This window comes from Xyrauchen texanus, chromosome 37, assembly GCF_025860055.1.
Source record: "Xyrauchen texanus isolate HMW12.3.18 chromosome 37, RBS_HiC_50CHRs, whole genome shotgun sequence".
Taxonomy (NCBI): Eukaryota; Metazoa; Chordata; class Actinopteri; order Cypriniformes; family Catostomidae; genus Xyrauchen; species Xyrauchen texanus.
The window spans coordinates 25278059-25304907 of NC_068312.1; the positions used below are offsets into that span (position 1 = coordinate 25278059).

The window sequence follows — 26849 nt, forward strand, 5'->3', positions numbered from 1 at the left end:
ATCCTGATATGCTGTACAGTAGTGTGGACAGCAAGGCTAAAAGCATTGATAGAACTTTGTGGATTTTGCATACTATTGTGCAGACACTTCTCTCTCTCTCTGTGTATGTGTGTGTGTGCATGCATGCGTGCGTGTGTGTGTGTGAATCAGTACCTGCATTCACAGATCAACCATCTGAACTGAAGGGCTATTCAATACACACCCACCTGTCGAAAGGGCCTCGTGGCTTTGGCTTCAACATTGTGGGTGGCAGCAGACCTCGAGAGTTTCTGCAGGTGTACAGTGTCACCCCTGGAGGCCCATCTGCACTTAAAACAGGTGAGATTCTGAGAATTGATTAACCCTGTGGCCTTTAAAAATCATTCAAACACACACAGCTGGCACTGTGTCACCCATTCCAGAAAGTTTTGCAACAAAAACACAACCAATCAGATTGGGACATTCCATACCAGCCTTGCAGGTTGTTCAGTCTATCAGGCACAAAGTGGGCCATATTTCTGTAATAAACACTGACCTCATAAAGAACCGAAAACAAATGAGTATTTATAATAATTTGCTGAATTACTGAGGGGGCTTTCTGTCTTCAACAATATTTGAAAGGCATTTAGTGCATATGCAAGCACATATTTTATGATAGGCCTATCTGGCTCAAATAGTGGATGGTGGCTGCAGAGATTTTTGTACAGAAATCTGAAATATATGTGTTTTTACTGATATAAAAATGCCATATACTTGAACTAAATATGCAACATACATTTTAAGACTACAAAAATGTCATAGTGTATGTAACATATATTTTTCCATATAATAATACAATTTGAATATACTGTATTCCCAAATAAACTATAGGCTATATCTCTCCATATATGTCCATATAATAGATTTCAGAGCCTAAATCTTTGTTTCTATGGCATTTTCTCTAAATTTCCCTCAGTGTCTGCTAGAGATGGCCAGAAAATCACTTGATCTGTTGTGTATATGGGCCATTCTTCAGAACTGTGGGCCCACAATCAAATTAAATAAAAAGAACTATTTAAAACAAAAGCATTCAGATATTGTAAATTTTCTAAGAATATGATATGATCCAATTAAACCCAAAGCATTAACTGAGATAATAATCTTCTGAATATACAAAATAATAAATTATATACTTTCTATTGGCTAAATTTAAATTTATGAATAATTTTTTTCAGTATTTTTGTTGCTTTAATTAAAAATTTATTTTGAGGGTTTAATTTTTAAATAATTACACTATTTAAAAAAATGGTGGCCCTAATTTTAATGTCACAACTGAAACACAACCCCTATATTTTTGACTAGGAAGTGAGACTGCATGTCTGTCCATTATGGCATATGGAAGGGTAGTTAGATCCAATAATTTTTAAATAAATGTGCTCCAAAGTCTGAGAATTCATTTTGTAACTTCTAGGATTGTCACTACGGAGCACATATTCTCTGCAATTAAACTTTTTGCGGTTTTAACTACTTATCATACCACCATGATGGGCAGGGATGCAGTCTCACTTCCTGATTGTATTTTTATTTAAGATGTTGGATCTATTTGCTTTGTCTTTTTGAGCATACAGTTAATGAAGTATTAACACAATATTGTTGTTACCAAAACAGTGCAGTCCCGAAACACCTGGTGTTTTATTAAAGTAAATAAGTAAATCTGAGTTATTATAAAATAGTAAATATTAAATAGTAATTTTAATTTATTTGGCTATGAAAATCTTCAGCTGCACAGGTAGATGTCTAAACCTGCTGGGCATTACTGACAGCCATACCTCCACCGGTGCCTTCAGTTGTGCAGCTATGGGGTCATCAGCCGTGAGCCACATACATGGTTGAGAGGGTTACTTTTTAAATGTATTCCATTACAGATTACAGAATACATGCTGTAAAATGTCATTTGCAACGTATTCCGTTAGATTACTCAAGGTCAGTAACGTAATCTAAATACTTTGGATTACTTCTTCAGCACTGGTAGATTTTTTTCACTTGTTTTGACTATAAAAACTCTGCCAGTACAGTAAGACACAATACACATGTTTAAAATACATTCTCTGAAAACCCTAAATATCTTATGCAGTGTTGTTTCTAAAACAAGATTAATAAAATGTATCTTGTTTTAAGGATTTTTTGATATTTGTATAGGAAAAAAATTTAAAAGATTATTATCATGAATATGATTTTTGCCCTAATATCAAAGGTCTTGCTAGAAAAAAAGAAATTATGATCCAACGTGAATTTTCTTGATAAAAAAATATGATCGTGTCTGGTAACATGTGCATGTTAAATGGCTAGAAATAGCATTTTAGCTTAGCGTAAAACTGACAATTTACAACAAGGTTTATTTCTATTTTTTCTGCTCCAAACTTACTTCAAACTTACTTCTTTATCTGCTTGTATGAATGTAACACACATTAAGAAAGTGTTTCTGTTCAAATGCACTTTGGATCGCATCATTTATATTTATAAATGTTTTCCATCTGAAAGGACTGAATATTCAATGAAACAAATGACAATAAAATGCAAAGTAATCAAAAAACATTTTGAAAGTAACATTATTCTAAATACCAATGATTTATATTGTAACTGTAGTGGAATACAGTTACTTATATTTTGTATTTTAAGTACATATTCCCGTTACTTGTATTTCATTACTTCCCAACCCTGTATTTATATATATATATATATATATATATATATATATATATATATATATATATATATATGTATATGTATATGTATCGAGAAGTACTGAATTTGGGATTTGACTAGCTGCCAAATACATATTAGCGTGGAAACACCACTATTCTCTGTCTGCTAAGTGGCTTCTGCTTTTGTTGCTGTATAAATCTGTGGTACAGGAAATGGCACTTCAATGGGTCAGTTCTTTAAATATTTATGGATTTATGGCAGCTATAATAATTTAATAATAAACATTTGTGCACAGTTCCATTTATGCAGGGAACTTTTAACATATGGGATGTGACAGTACTGCTTTATGTTACTGTTACGAGGAATAAAGAAAGCCCCATAGATCTGGATTTAAGTTAGAACTTTATAGTCAACAGAGAGAGAGAGAGAGAGAGAGAGAGAGAGAGAGAGAAATGAAAAGATCAGAGAAAGACATGTATGTAAGATGGATTTTATCAGGGGAGCATGTTGCTTTTCCTCTCTCTCCACCTTCTTATCTATCCCACCATCCTTTCAATCCTCGCTTTTTTTTTTAGGCTGTCTATCCCTTGTCTCTCTGTCTCTCTCACTCTCTCTGTCTATCTTTGGATTAGATTAGAATGCGTGTTTGTGTGTGTTATTTGATTGAAAGTGTATCGTGGTTTGAATATGTTGATCTTCTCTTTATCCAGATGGGCCTGTAGGTTTTAATCTGACTTTCTCTCTCTCTCACACACACACACACACACACACACACACACACACACACACACACACACACACACACACACACACACACACACAACTGTCAACTCACGTGTGCTGACACACACACACGTACACAGACTCACTCTTATCCTTAAAGGGGTCATATCATGTTTTATATGATTATTTCCACAGAGGTCCATGTTTTTTTTTTTTGATTTTCATGACCATTTTTCACCCTCTTTATGACCCTTTTGCTGCTGGCAGTAAAATGTTGTAAAGAGGTCATTAAATGAGTAATTAATCTTTCCACATGTAAGAGTTAATTATACTATAAAAACATACTGTAAGTTTCAGAACTCAAACCTTACTCCTCACGGCAAAAAAATAAATAAATACATTTGTTGAAATCAAGCTCCAAAACGACTCATTCTGTACCTCCTCCACATTGTGATGTCACACTGTGGTAGACATTTGCATCTGACAGGCTCTACAACAACACATCAATGACTACTTTATCTTATTACTTCCATAGTGGTGAGCAGTGATATGGCAAGGAGAGAACATATCAGTCAAGAGCAGAGAGCCAATCATAACAGTGGGTGTTTAATGTCCAGTCTTCAAGGAGAAGCAGTACCAAAATTTAGTGTTGCTGACAGAAGGTCAAAATGAGGGTTTTGTGTGTAAAAAAACTTTACTGATATTATAAGGGAACATCAAGGAAAATTTTGAAATAATTAAAAATGTTGTGTCCCCTAGGAAAGCCATTCTTTCTCAATGTTGTGAGCCTTTGGAAACACAATGTTTAGCAAACTTTCTGCATTTTACCGTTATCGTTAGTTCTTCTTGTGTTTAGGATTAATAATATCTATCCTACTTTTTCTTAATACCACACCATGACTGTGTGGACATAGTTGCTGAACACTGATTGAGCCTCATCGACACGTAATTGTGGGCATTCGTGTGTTACTGTATTCATCTGATTTGCACCATGATTTGCAGATGTTCAGGATAGTTTTTGCAGCTTAGTTTCAATAAATGGTCTTTTAATTTATTTATTTTTTGTTCTAAAATTTACAGTAATTTCTCATAGTTCATTGAACTCTTACCTCAAAAGATCAAGGACAATTTGGTTTTAAAGAATATGACCCAATTTAAAATGCATACTCAAATGATAATCAGAGCAGTGCTCATGATTAATGATGTAAAACAGGCAATGACAGAAATCTCGCTCTCCTTGTCTCTTTCAGCGGACATTCTTGTGTACATCAATGACACATGTGTGCTGGGTCTGTCTCATAAAGTGGCGGTAGAGATGCTGAAATCCGTCCCTATGGGACACAGTGTAGACGTCGTCCTCCGACGAGGTTACCCCATGCTTTACAACCCTGACGGCTGCCCCAAAACCAGCCTCTCCTCCCCCTCTAACCCTAACAGTGCCAACCCTGCTGCCCCGGGTTCTGTACAGTCACAACCCCAACATCCCAATGGACACCAGCCTGGAATGGTGAACCTCAACCGCTCCATGTCCCACCAAAACAGTTTTTACCCCTGCATACAGACCGAGTCGATGGATGCTAATGACAACACAGCACCCCAACCTTCCTATTCGATGGCCAATGGAAATGGTGTGGGAGGGACTATAGTATTGGGGGTGGTGCCTTCTTCAAATGCCCCTCCCTCATCAAAGAAAATGAGCTCCAGTCACAGCGATACGGAGGTCAGCTCTGTTGTCACGCGCAGGTAACCAGGATGGTGAATCCAAACCAGGGCTGTGTTTTCCAAAAGCATCATGAGCCTAAGTAAATTGTAGAAACCAATGGTCTCTACGATCAACTAAAGCTTGCGATGCTTTTAGGAAATGCAACCCAGTTCATTTCTGCAGTCGTGTTCATTACGGAACTTAAAGCTGGAATAGCCATTCTTGATATGACTATATAAGCGGTTGTGTGTATATCAGCCATAACATTAAAACCTCCTGCCTATTATTGTGTAGGTCCCCCTCAGACCGCCAAAACAGCAACAACCCGCATCTCAGAAAAGCATTCTGAGATGCTGTTCTTCTCACCACAATTGTACAGAGCGGTTATCTGAGTTACTGTAGACTTTGTCAGTTCAATGCAGTCTGGCCATTCTGTGGTCACCGCTCTCATCAACGAAGTATTTCCATCCACAGAACTGCCACTCACTGGATGTTTTTTGTTTTTGGCACAATTCAGAGTAAATTCTAGAGACGGTTGTGCTTGAAAATCCCAGAAGATCAACAGTTACAGAAATACTCAAACCAGCCCATCTACGGTAACTCAGATAACCACTCTGTACATTTGTGGTGGGAAGAATATAATTTCAGAATGCTATTCTGAGATGCGAGTTGGTGTTGTTTTTCCGGCACAAGGTGGACCTACACAATATTAGGTAGGTGGTTTTAATGTTGTGGCTGATCAGTGTGTGTATGTATATATATATACATACACAATATATATATTGATAATCAAAGGTGTGGCTCTGTGAGACATATACATATATATATATATATATATATATACACATACACACACACACACACACACACACACACACACACACACACACAGTACTGTGCAAAATTTTACGCACTTGTGAAAAATGTTGCATAGTGAGGATGTCTTCAAAAATAATGAAATTAATAGTTTTCATTTATCACTTAACATCATACAAAGTCCAGTAACATAAAAAGCTAAATCAATATTCGGTGTGACCAACTTTGCCTTTAAAACAGCACCAATTCTCCTAGGTACATCTTGACACAGTTTTTCTTGGTTGTTGGCAGATAGGATGTTCCAAGCTTCTTGGAGAATTTGCCACAGTTCTTCTATCTATTTAAGATGTCTCAATTACTTCTGTCTCTATATGTAATCTCAGAATGACATGAAATTCAGTGGGGGGCTTTATGGGTGCCATGACATCTGTTGCAGGGCTTCCTGTTCTTCTATTCTAATCATTTATATTTGCAAAAGTAATGTTTGGGAGTCTAACATTTATATTTCCTATTGACACACAAAGGCAAATGCTTCTGTGAAACATCTTATGTGCCTAAGACTTTTGCACAGTACTGTATGTACAGTATATGTGTGCATATATATATGCACACATATGACCGAAATGCATTTTTAAAATGTTTCATTTCCAATAGCAATATGCAGACTTTCATTTTCATTTAATTTAATTATTGTTTTATTTAAAAATGTTGACACAATAATAACTATAACTAATAACTATTATCAGTAGACTAAAATAAAATGAAAAAGTGCATTATTTTTATTTTATGATTTGATATATATGAATATTTTATCTTCTATGTTTTTTTTAATAATTTATTATTATTATATTTTTTATTTATTAATAGTACTGTATGTGTTAATAATTATATACTCATTTTATATTATAATTATTATATTGACTATAATTATAATTTATGTGATATTATACTGCATTCAAAATGGTTACAAAATTACCATTTGGATCTTTTATTTGTGGACATGTCAAACAATTTTGTTTAAAAAGCTACACTATTCTCATTTTAACACTGCTGTTTCCTGTTCTTCAGAGACCCAACAAACTCTTACATATTTGGGTCTTTAGAGTCCTGGCATGTATATTTATCACAAATGGATGGATCTACAAAATACCAATTACAAAAATAATAGAATAAAATATTTATATATTTTTATGTTTTTTTTTTTTTTTCATATATCAAAGAGACAATGCAACAAATCAGGACAAATCTAGAACAGGATTCATGACAATTTCATGACATGCAACTGGATGTCAAACACATCTTGAGCTACACATAACACACACATTAATATTTTCTCAGGCACTTATTGAATCTAAATAGATGCACAACTTACATAATTTCAGTAGTATACCCAAATGACAATAGTCAAATCATCATGTTCCTGTGTTGTACTTGCTGTAGTTTACTTCCATGTTGTTTCTTCATCAATTCATTTCAATAACAAATGCAAATGTAAATCAAGTTAATCACTCAACAACAGTGCCTCATTGAGTAACAAAGATCATGTATAAAATGTATGTGTACAAGCATTTGAAATACTGATAATTCACCATTTTTGGTCATAAAATCAATGTAATGTAGTATTTATTTCTATATTTACAGTCTCTTGTAATAAACAAAGAAATAGATATCTTGTGATAGTAAACATATGTAGATATGAAATAATCATAAAAATATAATTCATGGAAGTGCAATAAAGAAAAATAAACTATTATACAGGGTCTTTAATGACCCTTATACACTAGTGGTACCTAAGCCATTATAAATATATATATATATATATATATATATATATATATATATATATATATATATATATATATATACACACACACACACACAGATATATATTTACATTTATTTTTGTTACATTATTAATAAAAGAGAGATTGAGGAATACTAAAGAGGTGTGGGCACAACTCCAAAAAATGGATGAGGTACAGGGGGGTGGAATTAGGACCCAGATCACTTAAGACCCGAGCTATGCATATAAGGGTTAAAGAGCCAATAACTGATAAAGTAGAAAAGTGAATATATGTTTAAAAAAAAATTACTTTCTAGCGTTCCTTATTATTATCTCTAACCATAAGAAAGTGTTTTGCTCCTTTTCAAGGATAACACTAACTTCTTAGACATACTTGAATCCCTTTTTTAGACACTTTTTAAATCTTTTACTGTGCAACTCTGTTTACACACCCATTTCTTTCCGTCCTTCTCCACCCAGAACTTCCCTTGTCCGCAGCTACAACAACAACACACTTCCCGCTCCCTCTCATGGCCACCACAGTTCGAAGTCTTCCGAGAGTGATCTCTCTTCTACCACACTCCCTCTACCCCAGTCTGAGGTGGGTCCGTCCAGCCAGCCACCAGGGGCACCCAGCTCCCAGCGACCTCCCATGCCCCAAACATCTCTTGTCGTTGCACCCCCAACCGAGCTCCCACCCTGTGGTTTTAATGGGTGTCCAGCCAACAACCCCCCACGACCTCATCCGGGTGGACTAGGATCCCCCGGTGCCCTGGGTGGGGTAGGTTGCGGGGGAGGGGGTGAGCTGATACCTGTGGCCTTGGGCAGGAGCGAGGGAGGGGGTATGGGTTTCAGTGTGACGGCTGGGGGGCAGGGAGGGCAGCTGGCAGTGGTAAAGAGAGTCTGGGACAGGCGGCAATGCCCCTCTCTACAGCCAGGGGATGCTATTATCAAGATCAACGGGGCAGATGTGCAGAACCTCAGCTTTGCACAGGTAATTTCATTGTGGCCTTAAAGGTATAGTTCACCCCAAAATTCTGTCATTATTTACTCACCCTCGTGTCGTTCCAAACAGAAACTACTTAAATGTTAGTCTGTTCCTCACTCAAAGCTATGGTTTCAGAAGACTTGGAATATAGCACACAATTCAGTCAATTCAGCCAATTTTATAAAACTTTTTTTTGTCATTTTGGAACTTGATAGCCCCAGTCGTCATTCAATTTCATCATATGGAAGAATATTTATAAAAAATTCACCTTTTGTGTTCCACTGAAGATAGAAAGTCACATGGGTCTGGGACGACATGAGGGTGAGTAAATGAATATAGAATTTTCAATTTTGCGTGATCTATCCCTTTAAGCAGCTGGTCACTGTCTGAAAGTCTAATTTCTACATGGTTCTCAGCCTTTGGATAATTCACAAAATAAATCTGAATAATTTTGAATGATCTTTTTTGTCTTACCAGGTTCAGCGGGTGCTTCAAGAACACACCAAACAGGGTGAGGTGGTCTTACTGGTTTACAGAGGAGGTGAGTGCCCTACACACTGTGTGCTAAACGTACTTCAAGCTCTGCAATGGAAATATATGAATAAAATATAAATAATATAAAATATAAATTTTTTAATGCATATTTAAAAACTATTGCAGGGGTTCCATCACCATGAAAACCCTGAAATTATCCCTGTTTACGATAGTTAGCACAGTGTACTTGTTATCAGATCACCTGAAATAGTTGTAAACTGGGCCATAGTGGTGACATCAAGTTTTAGAAAGTTTATTAGTGGATTGGAGCACCTCTTCTACCTTCTCCTGTTCTCTTTCATGTCCTCTCTGCTCTTAAGGCTCCCCAAATGCCTATAAGAGACCTCCTCCCTCCCTGGGCACCCCTGATCTGACCTCTCCCTCATCTGATGGTGCTGTACCCAGCCAGAGCACGCTGTCTCCCTCCTCACCTTCTGGGGACCTCTCCAACCTGGTCCAAAGCACCAGCTTCCTGGACTCAGTGCCCGTGACTCTCACTCTAGAGCCCAGAGACTGGTTAGGGGTTGATGATGGAACGAGTCAGTGGGGCCGCACCGCAGCCTCTAGCCTTGGAGCAGTGTCCAAAAGCCATGCAGACGGGAGGGGAGCAACCCCATCCAGAGCGATGGAGGTGGAGTTGAGACGGAGGCCAGGAGAAGGGTTCGGATTTGTCATCTCCTCCCAGGATGTAGTGAATGAATGTAAGTACCTATCTGTTAGAGCATGATCTGTGTGTTTGGACTTGAGTGTGCATCATTTTAAACATTGTCAGCAAGCCACGAGTGGCTGTGCATTACAGTGATTGTTCCACTGATTTTCAACATAGATTAAATAATTACAGGTAGAATGTGCAATTAAAGTGAATTTACATTTTGAACACAACTCATCCATTTAGAATTTAGAGGTTTTTTTTACTTATATTTCCTCTGAAACTAATACAGTTGTCAAAAAACCACAGAAAGCATTTTGAAAAATCTATTTGAAAAATTATCCATTCGAAAACATTTATTGTTGTGTTTCAAGGGCAGTCTTTAATTTGTGTGTGTGCACGTGTGCGTGTGTGTGAGTGAGTGATCTGCTGGTTTGTTAATACAGATGTGACCTTATTTTTTCTCTATTATCTCAGTTTGTTCCGGTATTCAGAAGTAAAAAAGAGGGGATTTTATTTGAAGCTTTATCACTGCATCATTTGTATTAAAATGCAGGCCAACCTCTGGAAAGATTCCCAATATGCATCTGCATACAGCAATTATCACAGGATAGAGTGTGTATATTCCTGCCTCTTTCACTATGTGAAAGTCAGGTGAAACCGGGAAAATATCTTGCTCTCCGAGAAAAAGTGCATTTCCCCCTCAAAGCATGTGGCTCATCTGAGTCATGTGATTATGCAATATGCATGTGTACAGAAAATCCCTAATTAGCACACTAATTATGATTTCACTTGATTTAAGTTTGTGCTGATATGCAGTCAAACTTATGTAATTTTCAGCTGTATTTTGATCAGGTATGTACACTCTGAGGGTATATAAATATGTAATATAAATATGCTAGACGGATGTGTTTGTAAATGTGAGATAAGCTGCAGTCCTAGCGAGTTCGTGGTTTCTGTCCAGCAGTGTTTGTAATTCCACATGAAATGGTAACTGGAACAGATAACCCCCCAGTGTATTATGATTAGTTGATGATAATTGTTCAGTGGTCTTTCAGTGTTCAATGTTTAGTAGACCAAAGTATTACAGATCCATGACTTCTGAAGTCAAACAGAGTTTTCTAAAAAAAAAGAACTCCTGAGATTTGTCTCTGCTTAAGATGTTGTCTTTGTGATTTTACAAAGAAGCATTCTGATGAAAATAGAACCATAGTTCTTGCATAGAAAATGTAAAGCTTTTATAATTGAATTTAATAATTTATTGAAATTATTGATCTATTTTATGTTATAAAAATCCACCAAATACTTATTCTGGTGTGACACATTCAATACGTATAGCGTATTATCCTCTAAAAACAGTAGAATCAAATTGAGCCATAAACAAATTTCAGATACAGATACATGGCATCATTAATGAGAAATGGCAATCGAGCAAATGGTAAAAGGATGGATAACTTTTATTACTATGGTAAAGATGAATGTATTTGCAGCTTCTGTAAAATGAATTTTTGAATTTGTTATTGCAAATACAAATAAAAGAATAAGAAACTGTATTTTTCTCTGTATTGTAGCATAAACACTTTTAGAAACAATGATATTGTAACAAAAGTGAAGCAGATTTCTTCACTCCTTAATAGATTATTAAATATATATTGTCATAATATCACTAATGTACCACAGATATATATAAAGAAGTAGATTTTGGTATATTTTAGAGCTTTTTGTGTGTGAAAATACCTGTCCATCTTTGTTTGGGATTACTTTAGGATTCAGTGTAGTATTAAATCGTTCTTATGTTCTATATTCTCTGTTAGCTTTCACTCACTATCCCTCCCTCCACTGCTCTCTCTCTCTCTCTCTCTCTCTCTCTCTCTCTCTCTCTCTTTCACCCTCTCTCCCCCTCTCTCTTTTGCCCAGTTCTGTTCATTCAGTGCAAGCGTCATCAATTTCTCTGCTCTGAGGAAAACCCCTCAACAGTTTTTTTTATCCCTAGATTTCTTCAGTGTTTTCTAATATTATATGTAGAATTAAAAGGTTAGGAATTTTATGGATTTTAAAACTGATTTGTTGACTTTATCAAGACAACATGCTGGAAAGGCTTCAGTCTGCACTGAAAACGGTGAAGGACGCAAAACGTAAATACTCTCTTACCTCTCATGCTCTAGAATGTATGTATTTCTGACTATTATTGACTCTTGAGTACATAGTTTACTAACCATTGTAGTATTTAAACTAGGTTTTTGTGGTGGTTTTAATGATTTAAGGTGATTTAACATATTTCCCCCTACGGCTTGAGCTCAGATCTATAGGGTGAATTCAGGTTTATGGGAACAGTCTGTTTGTGTTAGAGAGAACAGGATGTGTGTGTTTGTGTTTGTGCATTGTATTAGAAGACTTTAAGCTCTGCGGGACAGTTCTTCTGAAGTATACCCTTTTTGATTTCATCTCTGTACTTTTCATACTTCAGAGAGCTCTTGTGCTTGGGTTAACCTGGACATTCGCATGCTTGAAATATTTTCAAATGGGCCACGGTGGGCACTGCCCAAACTTATATGCATTTTACAGCAGTAGGTATAATATTACATATGTACAGTAGGTTGTTTTGTGTGCTCGATAAGAAGTTTTGAAATACCAGAACACTTATTGATGCATTTAGTAGGCCCTTAAAAATACAGCCTGCAAATGGGATTTTCATATATCTCTCTATCTGATGTGACTTTTCAAGAACTGTCAGTTTAATGATTTGTGTTATGAGATGCTCATCCTGAAAGTATTATCATGAGTGTGAGATCATGTCCATGAGGTCATTTGGAGGGTGTGTGTGTGTGTGTTAGAGCATGAGAATCACTGTCTATTCCTTCCATCTTGTTCAATATGACACTGTCTTATTTGTACTCTCAATGCCGTAATATCCTTAAAAGGATAATTCACCCAAAATTGAAGCTTCTGTCATTATTTACTCAACCTCATGTTATCCCAAACCCATATGAACCCATATGGAGCACAAAAGGAGATGTTAAGCACATATAATCTGCAAGTTGTGTGTTCAGTCACTATTATTTTTTATGTTACAATCTACATATCTGTGTTTCCTCTTAGTGATGTTTGTGGGTTTTTTTCATGTATTTTTGCACACAATGAATCTTTTTAAAGTCTTGCATAATTGTCCTTGTCAATACCATTTTGGCAAGGACATTTGGGTAGAACTTTTTGTCATTTAAAAATCCATATTTTAGGTTAATGTACATACTGTATAAAAATAATGTACATCATCATCTGCCTTAGTTAGTTAATTATTGAAGTATGACAAATGAATATTCCATGTAGTCTCTTAATTAACATAAGGTGTTTGTTTTGATGTGCGTGCAAGTCTTCACAGATGTTACACTGTACATTATAGGCCAGGTTAGTTGAGCTCTGTAATACTTCAATATCTGTTCTGATGAATAGCCAAAATGTTAAAGGTTACAAGAGTAAAGTTAACAATGGTTAAAGACTTTATAAATGTTTTAAAATGCACTGAAAGATACTTTTAAGCAGACACTTTTAGATAAGCAAATTTGTGGTGACATTTCCCTGGAAGCTACTTGAAATAAATGTATTGCTCAAATAAACAATGGCAAATGGGGAAACAGAGCTCAGTAACTCTCCAGTCAATTGATCACCCTTCCCAGGTTTCAAACCTGCAACCTTTACAATGAGAGTACCACTAACTAGTTTTCATGCACTGACACTGAGATTACTTCAACACGTTTAATCTGAGGTGTACGTAACACAAATAGTGCTATTTTACAGTTGTCTTTAAAGGGGTCATGTCATGAAGAATCACATTTTCCTTGGTCGTTTGACATATAATAGTTAATTAAACTTTAAAAACATACAGTAAGTTTCAGAACTCAAAACTTCCTCCTCACTTCAAAAAGAGCATTTGTTGAAACCAAGCTGCCAAAACGTCTTGTTCTCTACATCCTCCACATTGTGATGTTACACTATAGTAGATATGTGCAATGCCTACTTTAATGTATCACTCCAAAGCAGTGAGATGGCAAGGAGAGAGCAGGTCAGTCAAGAACCAAGAGCCAATCATAAAAGTGTGCATTTACTGTCAAGTCTTAAAGGAGAAGCAGGGTCAGAATGAGGGTGAAAAATCATCATGTTTCACAAACACATGACCGTTTGATGTGCAAAGAACTTTACTAATATTATAAGTGAACCTCAAGGAACATTCTAATAATGAAAAAGGCACGCCAAGACCCCATTAAAGGTAATGTAAGTGATTGTTTTTCATGGAAAACTATGCAAAAAAAAAAAAAAAAAAAACGGTCCTACTCCCTTAAAGATGTTAATGAAATAAGTGTCCTAAGATATCTCGCCGGTCTCCTGACAGCTGTAGACTTTGTAAACAGCAAACAAATATGTGTCTGCGGACTGCAGACATTGATGCTTTTCACCTGTCAATCATTTTGCGTTGTTTTTGAATTGGATCATTGAGGCTATGATTCATAATGTTTGTCCATTAAGGGTGCTATTGTGCCACTGTTGAATTTGACAGCCACAGGAACAAATAAAGTTTGCTCTGTATTGCTCTCAGAAATTATCTTTGGATGGCGGGATTTAGGAATGAGGGGGCATGGCTAACTCAACGGCTCAGTCACGTGAAATTGCTTACAGCACCTTTAATTTACTCAGTGGTCATTTACTCACGGAATCATTTACTCAATAGTCACTCAAGGGAATATTGCATTGAGTATACAAATGTGTGAGAAAAAATTTGTTGCATCCTTAGTTGCATATGCAAAGTTTCCAGGTTCACTTCCAGGTATAGATAACCGAGAGATTTTGGGCACCTTTTTGAGAAAAATAATAATTAAATGACTGATTCCTCTTGAGAGATGTCCTTGCGTAGTCAGTTGTGATGCCGAATGGTTAAGAAAAGTGGTTTGAACACCAAAATTGTCCCTAAATGTGGGTTAAATCTGAAAAAGTAATCCTTCTGGGATATTCAGGGACGTTTAAGATGTTTCAAATATGTGTTTTAAGGTTAAATTATGGGTTATGGTTCTAATAATATTATAATTAACTATTATAATAGTTTACTGTAAGTTTACTGTAAGTTCCCAAAAGGTTAGCTTTTCTGCATGTGTTCTGCTGTTCTCTACTCTGCATAAGGCCTTTTATTATAATGGTGGCAGTCCTCTGCTCTTGACCCCAATCTGAACCAGCTACCATAACACGCAAAACCTCTGTTCTTCCTCAGGAGTGTACAACTCTGTTTTCATATGGCTCATTGGCCCGCGGTTCAGAGGAAATCTACCCAGACGTGAAAATAACACAGAATCATAATTAAAAGTGGAGATGAACAAAGATTATGTGTTGTGTAAAAGCTCTGAAGCTTGACCCAGTTCTACTGCACTTCTACTTTTGAAAGAGGAGTTTGACTTGAGCTTTTGTTTTACTGTTTGTGCTTACTTCTGTGTGTCAGTATTGGAGATTTAACATTAGGCAACATTTTGGTGTGTTTACTGTATCATTTACATTGTATGTTGATCCATAGACATGCTGTTTTTAAATGAAGGTATTTTGTTTTTTACGTTATATACAAACTTTTAAAAAGAAGCCCCACAATACCTAGATTCTTACATTTTCTAGGAAATCTGAGTGGTGAGTGCCCATGCAAAACTTGCTGCATGGTGCTAGAATGTTGTGGGTGGTTGCCAGGGAGTTGTTATGTGGTTGCTAAGGTATCCTGAATTGGTTAGCACATGGGGTTTCAAACTTTTGATGCCAAGGACCCCCAATTATGATGATCCCCTTGCGAGGGACCCCCAGTGTAAAAAATGTTTGTAAACATGATATAGTAAGGACATTAAAATAACTGGCCTTTAATTTGCAATAAAATTTAAAAAAATGTATGTGGAAAATAAATAATATTTATACCATGGTCAATGGAAACATGTGAAATGCTTTACGCTGCAACCCCCGGAAACCCCTAGGTTAGCACATTATACGGCTGCTAGGGCATTATGAGGTGGTAGCTAGGCTGAACTGTGTAGCTGCTACAGTAAGTGGTCAGTTGAGTCAGTCAGTCGATCAAATCATTATTCTGTGTGCTTAGAAAAGTAAAAACAACCATGTGAGATGAGTTACACACTGAATTTTAATATTAAGGGTCAGAATTTTTTTTATCCCTCAAAATTACAATAACACAGAAAATTTGGCTGAATTAGAGCATGTATGCATGAATGTATGTATTTTCCTGATATACATTTTTAGTACGTAAAATGCCCCTTTCAGTATTATGCTGTTTCAATGTTATACCATATTAGCCTTAAAAAGCATGTGTGCGTGACTGTTTTAAAAAATATATATTTTCATATAGAATATTGTGGGTTTATAGGATTACAGGAAGTGATTGATAGCGGTTATGTAACACACACCACACCTTTTATCAAGTGAAAATACTCAGTCAGTCATTACAAATCCCAAAGTGGGTTAGGCACAGCTGTGCCCTTCTATCCATCTCCGTTATTTCTCTCTTTATCTCCATGTTTTCATGAGAGAGACATTTGTGGCATTACAGAAACCCCCTTGTGCCGTGTTTATTAAATGCATCATCCCTATAATCATCTATAAGCAGTTTAGTCTTTTTGCTCTATACGCCCACCTCTATATATAACCCAGAGAACAATGTGTTCATTAACAATGATGTTTTACATGCTATGAATAATGCATGAATGTGGGAGATGTGGAAGCCCAGAGAACGTTCTCTTCTAACTTGACACGCTTCACATAGCACCGAACACACTCTCACCTGCGCTCTACTGATTCTCTTTGACCATGGACACACACACACACACACACACACACACACACACACACACACACGTATGTATAATATTATATATGAAAAATATTTTAATATTTTAAAAATAATAGCAAGTGCCATTTATTTTAATGAAAGTTTGTTTATTCTGAAATGATACAAGAATAGATATGCTGTTCCAAATGAAGACAAAAGTGGGCTATTTGGACACTTTCTGGTTGTCAAACGTTAGGAAACATGGTCATAGTTGTATTTACTCTACTAACACACTCTGTAAACTTGAGGGGAATTGGCTTTATACATCCTTTTAAAATCACCTTGACACCAGTTTCATAAATGGCAAAGAATATTTAGGTCAGTTCTGAGAAAAGTTCAAGCATCATTTGTTGCAGAGATTCCATTTGATTTGATGTTTAATTATCCAATTTATGCAATGACATTGGCTTACATAGCCAAATAATCTTGGCCCCACTAAAAAAACTGTTCTTTTTGGCCTGTTGTTTTTTTTTTTTTTTTTGCATGCTCTGTGCTGCAGTCTGTTTGCCCATGCATGAGCACATGATCGATACAAACAGATCGATTGACTGGCCAATGGGCCTCCCAATTGCAATGCAATACAGGACTGCACTGAGTGTGTGTGTGTGTGTGTGTGTGTGTGTGTGTGTGTGTGTGTGTGTGTGTGTGTGTGTGTGTGTGTGTGTGTGTGTGTGTGTGTGTGTGTGTGTGTGTGTGTGTGTGAGACTGTGTGTTAACAATAATGAAATATTATTAATGCCAAAGACTTCTATGGGTCTACAGTGACTCCATCTAGTAGCTGGTGGAAGAGTTTATTCCAGTGAGTTATAGCAGGTTTTCTATTTCTATTGGCAGAATTTGTGTTCTGGAAACTCTGACTGATCTGGTGTCTGAAAACTTTTGTCTGGAACAATGTTTCTCTATTCAGATGGGGACGCAACAAAGATAAATTTGTATATGAACAATAGTAATATTTATACTGAGGAAAATGTGTTTTAGGCTACTTCTCTTCTATTATGTTCTCTATTATATAATGAAATGAATCTTTATGTTTCTATCTAGAGGAAGTATTTTTGACTTCTGTGTTCTAGAATATCCTGTGATTCTGTAAACATGAGGAAAAATGTGCAGGAAATAAATAGTGAGGGATTTCTTCAAGTGTCCGTGCTGAATCAACTGTGTAATCTTCTATTGATCCAGTGGTTCATAGATGTCATTCAGAAATCTTCCTCTCCTTCTACTGTTACTTGAAATGTTAAATATCTTAAAGACTTGCTGTTTTTAATTAAGGTGAATTGCTACTGTATGTTGTCACTTCGGATAAAAGTGTCTGCTAAATGAATAAATGTAACTGTAAATTTAGACAACTATGTAGAGAGATTTTCATGGAGGAGAAGGTAAATTATATTGCTTTGTCCCTCTAGCTTCATCTCTAGTGTCTCACCGGTTTGTGACTGTTCGTCGGGGGAGTCCAGCAGCACGCAGTGGTCAGATCCAGCCGGGGGACCAGTTGGAGGCGGTGGAGGGCAGATCGGTAGTCGCTCTGCCTCACAGAGACCTTGCACAGATACTGCGCAGAGCCGGCAACACACTCAGACTCACCATTATACCACGCTCCAACACTAGTAAGAATTACAACAGATATGGAAATATATTATGTTGTTGTATGTATTATGTATTTATTATTATGTTTAATTTATTATGTTCTGAAATAAGGGTTTTTATGCTGTTACACATTAGAATTGAGGTGTGTTTTCCAGTCACCACAAGAGGGTGCTGGTGCACATTAAATCAACGATGTTGTACTGAAGAGTGCTTGGCTGATGGGATTCTTTATGTTTCTGTCAGACAACAATCTGCCTGAGTACACCGACTTTGATCCTGAGAGCCGGCCAAGAAAAGGGCATAGGTCCAAGCAAAAGGTTAGTCTTCTTACAGTACAAACATACACATACATACAATATGTATCCTCATATTTAATACTTATGAATTTGCTTATGAAAACACATTATTTCTCTGTCTATCTCTCTGGTAATCTGTTCAAAGGACTCTCAGTATTATAGTGTTGATTTAGAGAGAGGCCCAACAGGTTTTGGCTTTAGTTTGAGAGGTGGAAGTGAGTATAACATGGGTCTCTATGTGCTTGGCCTGATGGAGGGTGGACCAGCCTCACGCAGTCAGAAAATACAGGTCAGTAAACACACATATACAGACACCATATACTTGTAAATACAGGTTTCTACGGTCATTGAAAACCCGGAAAATATCAATTCCAAAACTGATATTTCAAGGCCTGGAAAACTCTTGGAAATTAATTAAATCTTTAAAAAGTAATGGAAAATTTTTATAATGTAATACACAGTTGAAGTCAGAAATTTACATACATTTGAACCAAAAACATAAAAAAAAAAAAACATTCCCTGTCTTAGGTCAGTTGGGATCACTACTTTATTTTAAGAATGTGAAATGTCAGAATAATAGTTGAGAGAATTATTTATTTCAGCTTTTATCAGAGATGTGCTGAACAACTAATTTCATTTACGTTTAAATGAAAATTTTGAAGTCGATAAGTCGTCAAGTCTAAAAAGAAACCAACCTTCAGAAAACAGTCAAAAGAATTGTTTGTGCAACCCATTTAAAATTCATCTATTCCAAATCTGACGCTAAATTCCGTTGAAAAGGGGCACATATTTGTGACGTGCTCGCATTGCATTATGATCATTGTACGTTAAATATAGGCCTAGTACAAGACACACATTCACTGAATCAACGTTAGCGAATATTTAACAGGCATATTTATTGAAAACAAATTAATTTTGTGCAGGACCAATAGAGCAATGGAATTCTAAACAGAAGTTACTTAACATATTAAAACAGTCAAGAATTGTTTTTAAATAATTAAAAGGTAGACTAAGCCAAATCTACGAGAGAAAACAAAATGTGCTGGAAAGTTGCGCGTATTTCACATTCTGCAGTTGTGACTAGTAATTCCAGTGTTGACTCAGGTTTGTAGGCTTCCTGGCTCGCACAAGCTTTTTCAGTCCAGCCCACAAATTCGAACCACAAATCGGATTGAGGACAGGGCTTTGTGATGGCCACAACAATACCTTGACTTTGTTGTCCTTAAGCCATTTTGCCACAACTTTGGAGGTATGCTTGGGGTCATTGTCCATTTGGAAGACCCATTTGCGACAGAGCTTTAACTTCCTATCTGATGTCTTGAGATGTTGCTTCAATATATCCACATAATTTTCCTTCCTCATGATGCCATCTATTTTGTGAAGTGCACCAGTTCTCCTGCAGGAAAGCACCCCACAACAGTTGGGATGGTGTTCTTCGGCTCAAAATCCTGACCCTTTTTCCTCCAAACATAACGATGGACACTATGGCCATATAGTTACATTTTTGTTTCATTAGACCAGAGGACATTTCTCCAATAATAAGATCTTTGTCTCCATATTCACTTGTAAACTGTAGTCTGGCTTTTTTATGGTGGTTTTGTAGCAGTGCCTTCTTTCTTGCCTTGCAGCCTTTCAGGTTATATCTATATAGGACTCATTTTACTGTAGATATAGATACTTGTCTACCTGTTTCCTCCAGCATCATCACAAGGTCCTTTGCTGTTGTTCTTTGATTGATTTGCGATTTTCGCACCTAACTACGTTAATCTCTAGGAGACAGAATGTATCTCCTTCCTGAGCGGTATGATGGCTGCGTAGTCCCATGGTGTTTATCCTTGCGTAATATTGTTTGTACAGATGAATGTGGAAATTTCTCCCAAGGATGAACCAGACTTTTTTTATTTTCCCATGATGTCAAGCAAAGAGGCACTGAGTTTGAAGGTAGGCCTTAAAATACATCCACAGGTAGACCTCCAATTCAGTACACCTCCTATCAGAAGATAATTGTCTAAAGGCTTGACATCATTTTCTGGAGCTGCTTAAAGACACTGCTAACTTAGTGTATGTAAACTTCTGACCCACTGAAATTGTAATATAGTCAATTAAAAGTGAAACAATCTGTCTGTAAACAATTTTTGGAAACATTACTCATGTCATGCACAAAGTAGATGTCCTAAACGACTTGCCAAAACTATAGTTTACTAATATTAAATATGTGGAGTGATTACATTTTTTTTTAATGACTACAACCTGAGTGTATGTAAACTTCTGACTTCAACTGTATATATATTTTTTTCCATTTATGCTCTGCTCTAAAATATTTAATTTACTAGTAATTGCTCTTTGTGAGTACAATCTCAATAAAGTGATTTCAAAAAGGCAGGAAGCCTATGAATAAAACAATTCAATTGATATTGTTTGGAAAGTTTAAAGGTGTGATTCAGCAAGCAGTAGAAGTAATACTGAGTCATGCTGACAGTTGCTTGTTTGTTGAGATTAGGTGTTGTTGTTGACATTTTGCTGACCCATAAAGGTTCTTGCTGACTCATGTTGCAGGTTAGTGATCAACTTGTTGAGATAAATGGAGACAGCACAGCCGGGATTACACACAGTCAGGCCGTGGAGCAGATCCGCAAGGGAGGAAACAGGATACATCTCGTGCTGAAGAAAGGTGACGGATACGTACCGGATTATGGTGAGGGGACAGAGAGGTTTGATAATGGTTGACAATGAGGAGATTCAACTAGTTTTATGAATATTCCGTTTCCTTATGATAGTTAATTGGTTCAGATCAGTGGTTCTCAACTGGATTTGCTTCAGGACCCATATTTTACATTGGACATCAAGTAACAATCCAGCAAAGCACCAAATTCTTTATCGTACAAAATTGAACTAAAATGTATTTTATGTCAAACATCAATTTTACTATGAACAGCATAGGCCCAACAATATGCAAAATGATTACAATACATAAATTGAATGGCAAAACAAGGTAAGCCTTAACCAAATCTGGCACACATGGCTATCTTAGGTCATTAGTTTAAAGGGATAGTTCAACCAAAAATGCTCTTATCATTTACTCACCCTCGCCATCTCAGATCTGGAAGACTTTCCTTCTTCATCAGAACACAAACAGCTCTGTAGGTCCATACAATGCAAATTAATGGTGATCAGACCTTTGTAGCTCCAAAAATAAAGGTAGAATAAAAATAATCAATATGACTCCAGTGTTGTAACCTTCAGATGTAAAAGTGGAAATTTAGAGTATAAATAAAAGGAATTCAATTTTTAACTTTTTCTCACAACTATTATATCACTTCTGAAGATATGGATTTAATCACTGGAGACTTATTGATAATTTTATGTTTCCTTTATGTGATTTGTGGAGCTGATCACCATTCCCTTGCATTGTATGCACCTGCAGAGCTGAGATATTCTCCAAAAAATCTTTGTTTGTATTCTGCTGAAGAAAGAAAGTCACACACATCTGGGATGTCATGAGGGTGAGTAAATGATGAGAGAATTTTCATTTTTGGATGAACTATCCCTTTAAATAAACTCACACATGGCAAGGCTAAGTCACTAATCAACAGGGCTTTCCTGGTCCAAGTGCACATTATGAGTCAAGTCACTAGTTTTTTAAGCCATTTGACCAAGCTTGCCCAGAGACACATTTTTCCAGTAGCACATGGCTCTTCAGAGCATCAGCAGTACACAACTTTGGTGGTAGATCTGTATTGTTTGGGGATTTGTTGGTTTGGGGTGATTGTATGTCTAATTGTGCAGCAGCATATCTTGTGTTGCCTACATGCCCACATGCTAACACATTATATCTGTGCATGTTCTAGCAGTAGCAAGTCTTCGTACTTGCTCTGCAGCAGCAGAAGGATAGCAGATCTAGTCTGCCAAGACTAAATCCTATCAATGTGTAATACCCATATTAACATGCTGAATAAATCCAACAGTTGTCATTACTGAAAAATGGTTAGTTGCATTTTATTATTTGCATTAAGTGCTGTTTTTTCCTGCTGTCCACGACATAACAAACCTGCAACTCTATTTTTTATTTTATTTTTTTTTTTATTGCGGCCCACCAATTGAGAACCACTGGTTTATATCCGTTATTTGGCACTTTTTTCTAACTCTGCTTTGGCTTTCTGTTCTTACTGCTCTTTCTCTTTCTTTTCACAATCCTTCATATTTTTGCTTTCTCTCTCTTAAACCCTCCTCCAGTGGAGCTTTCCAGCTTATCTCTTTGTATGACTAACTCCAAGCAGGGCGAGCCTTGCTTCTATGTCATCGGCCGGACAGAAAACATGCGGTTGGTAACCGTTCCTTTTGGTTTTCCTTTTTTCGCCTTCCTTGCTCACATGTGATGTCACCCTTCTCATGTTCCTCTTCCTATTCTTGCATTTTGCTTTTTCATTTTGCCATTTCCCCCGTAACTGCTGTCCATCTTTTCTGTGGTCACATTCAATTAAATGGTCCTTTATCGCTTTAAGTAAAGGAGCATCAATGCAACCTTTTACTTTACAAATTCATTCATATATTGGCTTGGAAGAACATTTGGGATCAGAACAGCCATTAAGAACGAGTACTGGTTGATCTTGTGCCCATAATGTGGTTTACTCAATCACTCAGAAATGCAGCAGATCTACTCCAGACACATTTTCCTCCATCACTACAGCAGGGAACAACCCTTGACAGATCTTAGAACAGTCTCTGGTTAATCACATGGTCACACTCATTCATCCACCCACTCCTCCATCAACCAAACATTATCTTACACCTCCTTTTGTAGTTTTACATAAAGATGGGCTTATAGAGTTCATTCAACTTTCTTTATGTCTTTCTCTCCATCTCAGACCATGAAGCTGGACTCGTCTCCCCCTCCTCCCTCTGCTCTGAGGAACCGATTGTGGCTGCAGTAGATCACCCTCCTCTAAAAAGCAGCAGATGGGTGGATGACAGTGGACAGGAGAGGAGAGAGAGGAGGGGGAAGGGAAAGATGGAATCTGGGGAAAGGAGCAGAAGAAGAGGAGCGGAGGAGGGCAGAGTCTGGTCTGAAATCGAGCGAGAGAATGTTAGCCCGATGGGTAGCTCTCGATTGACTAGACGGAGGCAAGAGCAACAAATGCAATCACGGAGTTTACCCAGCACGCTGAGGAGCCGAAAGGAAGGGCATAAAAAAGAGGACGAGGAAATTAATGGAGAGGGAGTAAGACAAAAAGCAAGGGGGAAAAGCAAGAGCATGGGGGAAAGACGACAAAAAGTGAAAGATTTCAGCTCTGAGAGAGAGACTGGTTACCGAGCAGAGGAAAAGAGAGATGACAACAGGAACAGCACACCAGAGGCCAAACAGCAGGCACCCTTCTCCTTCATCATGCCTTTGGACAATGACGATAACGGGTCAGATGCAGAATCGGCTCGCAGCTTCTCTGAAGTCAGTGTGTCGGCAGCCAGCATCTCATTCACGGGCACTCAATGGCCCCTGGAGCACATCAGCCCTGAACAGGCCCCTGGATCTTCAACTGCAGCCCCGGGACCTTGGCTAGTCCCCAGCCCTCACAAACTCTCTCAGGTTTTAGAGGGGAAAAGGCTGAGCCAGAATAAGGGAGGACTGTGGTCCTAATGATATTTCTCTTAAATGAATAGTTCACCCAAAAATTTAAATTCTGTCATCATTTACTCACATTCTTAATCCGTTCGGACTATAAGACTATATTTTCTCATCGAACAAAAAAAGAACATGCTAGAAAGAAAGTTAGACTCCAGTGTCAGAAAAGTGCTATATAAATGTTACGTTCATTCATTAATTCCATATGTTAGCCTCAGTCACCATTCACTTTCATGGCATGGAAATAAGATGCCATGAAAGTGAATGGTTACTGAGGCTAACATATGGAATTAATGAATGAACGTTACATTTATATAGCACTTTTCTGACACTACACTCAAAGCGCTTTACACAATGAACAGGGGGAATCTCCTCAACCACCAACAGTGTGCAGCATCCACCTGGTGATACGACGGCAGCCATAGTGTGCCAGTTCCCGCACCACACACCAGCTATTGGTGAAGAGGAGAGAGTAGAGTTATTGAGCCAATTTGTGAATGGGGATTCTTAGGAGGCGATGATTGATAAGAAAGAAAGCCATATGGGTTTGAAACAACATGAGGTTGAGTAAATGATGGCATTATTTTGGGGTTAACTATCCCTTTAACTCTCTCTCTCACATAGATATACACACAAACTTGTTTGTGAACACAAACTCTATCTTTACAGTAGCTCCATTTCTGTATGTGGTTTTCAGTACACCACTACCACTACCACGTCCCTCTTCCATTCTATATCCATGTCCATTTAGTCCTGAGTTACAGCATTGCCATAATGAGGAGACCAAAGGAATATTGAAGTGAAGATACTGCAGAAGTCTACCAAACAGGCCAGTCAAGACTAAATTTTATCGCCATCTAGTGGCCAAGGAGAGACAATGAGAAAATGCTGCCATTATGTTTTGGCTAGCATGACAGTAACTGCAAGGTCAGTTAGTATGTGTCTATTATTTATGGTGTCCGTCATTGCATGTGTCTTTTTTCATATCATTTGACATTTTTATTTGATATTTTCCATTTATTTTCATAAGAATGCAACAAAATTCTATTATAAAAAATTTAGGACAATTTATTTAAGACAGGGTTAGCTCAATGCTGCTTACAAAAATCTACTGTCCTTGTTTGTTTGGTTGTAGCTAAACTCTGCAAGAAAGTATATTTTCTAAAACAGTATCGATCAACCTTGATTTAAGAGATTTTATTAGCTTCGTGTTGTTTGTGACTGGATTGTAACCCCTCCCCTAATGTGTGTGCAGTGGTCTTGCTGTTGAAAGAGGGGAGAATGAAGGAAGATAACTGAACTAAAGTTTTATTATTAAGGCCAGTGAGCCGTATCAAACCTCTCCAGGTGCCTTCTGCTTCTTTAGCCAGTGTTTACCAAAAAATAAACAAGAAAAAGAACATAAGACGTAGCATAGTACAAAAAGTGTGCAACACAATACTGTTCTGCCTCTTTAAAGGGATGGTTCACGCACAAATTAGAATTCTGTCATCATTTACTCACCCTTGTGTTGTTCTAAACCCATATGACACGGTGAATAATGACTGAGGCTGTTCCACACGAAAGAAAGTCATATGGGTTTGAAGCAACATGTGGTTGAGTAAATGATGACAGAATTCTCATTTTGGGGTAAACTATCTCTTTAACATCTATATCTTTGCAAGACTTGGTTCACGAGTTGGGGGAGAATTCTGCACATGCTCTGTGAAACTTCAGCTAAGTGAGTCAAAGTGAAAGAGAGCCATTACAAGTGCCTCATGCGATATTCCTTTATATAAAACATAGACTTCGCGCAAGCTTATAAATCAGGACCCAAAGTTTAGATTTTTTACATTGAGATTTTATGTTTGTACGCTTTCTGATTCAGTATTTCAGACCCATTTCATTGTCCTCAACATTGCAGAAAAAAATGACAAAAACAAGAAAATGAAGGCCAATTGGTCCTCATACCTAAGCCCTCCACCAATCAGCATTGAGCATCATGCCGAATCTTCATTTCAGGAGATTAAAAAAAAAAAGATGAAAAAAGGGCATTTTGATACAGGTCTTCTATGCATTTTATAAGACTTACTGGTTAATAATTGTGGTAGGATTTTTTTCTACCTAGGATTTGAGATCCATAATTTTTGTGTACTGTTAAATACACAGGCAGGTTGGTGAGTCGAAACCGCAGATTAAAGGGAAAACTTTCTGAGATTCGGTGTTAATCAGACATGCTTTATCACCAGCTTATGCATTGATCTTTACCTGAGAACTGTCTGAGCAATAAGCACTATCTCTTTCTGTTCTATGCCATACCCGGCAAAGCTCTAGACATGCTCATTGGAAAGCTGAGTGTTACAAATATGCACAGTAAAATCATCTGTGATAGATTAACAAGAGTGACGTCTATCCACACTAGTGTGAGGTATTTTTTGTTATTAAAATTGTTTTTTATTAAAGTGATAGTTCACCCAAAAATGACTTTCTATCTTATGTAAAACACAAAAGGAGATGTTTGGCATCATTTTAGCCTCAGTCACAATTCACTTTCATTGTATCTTTTTTCTATGCAATGTGTGAATAGTGTCTGAGGCTGCCATTAGGTAACATTCTACCTAACATCTGCTTTTGTGGTTCATGGAATGAATGAAT

General features: G+C 37.1%; 1 protein-coding gene across 1 annotated transcript in view; it reads left to right on the plus strand.

Moving 5' to 3' along the window:
• LOC127630824 (membrane-associated guanylate kinase, WW and PDZ domain-containing protein 1-like) overlaps positions 1 to 24402 on the plus strand; it is a 56002-nt gene extending 31600 nt beyond the window's left edge. Inside the window, exons 8-17 of the mRNA XM_052108631.1 lie at positions 151 to 318; positions 4638 to 5130; positions 8169 to 8682; positions 9154 to 9217; positions 9531 to 9911; positions 18122 to 18322; positions 18546 to 18619; positions 18744 to 18887; positions 21155 to 21293; positions 23464 to 24402. Of these exons, the coding sequence (XP_051964591.1) occupies positions 151 to 318; positions 4638 to 5130; positions 8169 to 8682; positions 9154 to 9217; positions 9531 to 9911; positions 18122 to 18322; positions 18546 to 18619; positions 18744 to 18887; positions 21155 to 21293; positions 23464 to 24230 (2945 nt within the window). The 3' untranslated portion in view covers positions 24231 to 24402. The remainder of the gene's footprint in view (positions 1 to 150; positions 319 to 4637; positions 5131 to 8168; positions 8683 to 9153; positions 9218 to 9530; positions 9912 to 18121; positions 18323 to 18545; positions 18620 to 18743; positions 18888 to 21154; positions 21294 to 23463) is intronic.
• The last annotated feature ends 2447 nt before the right edge of the window (positions 24403 to 26849 follow it).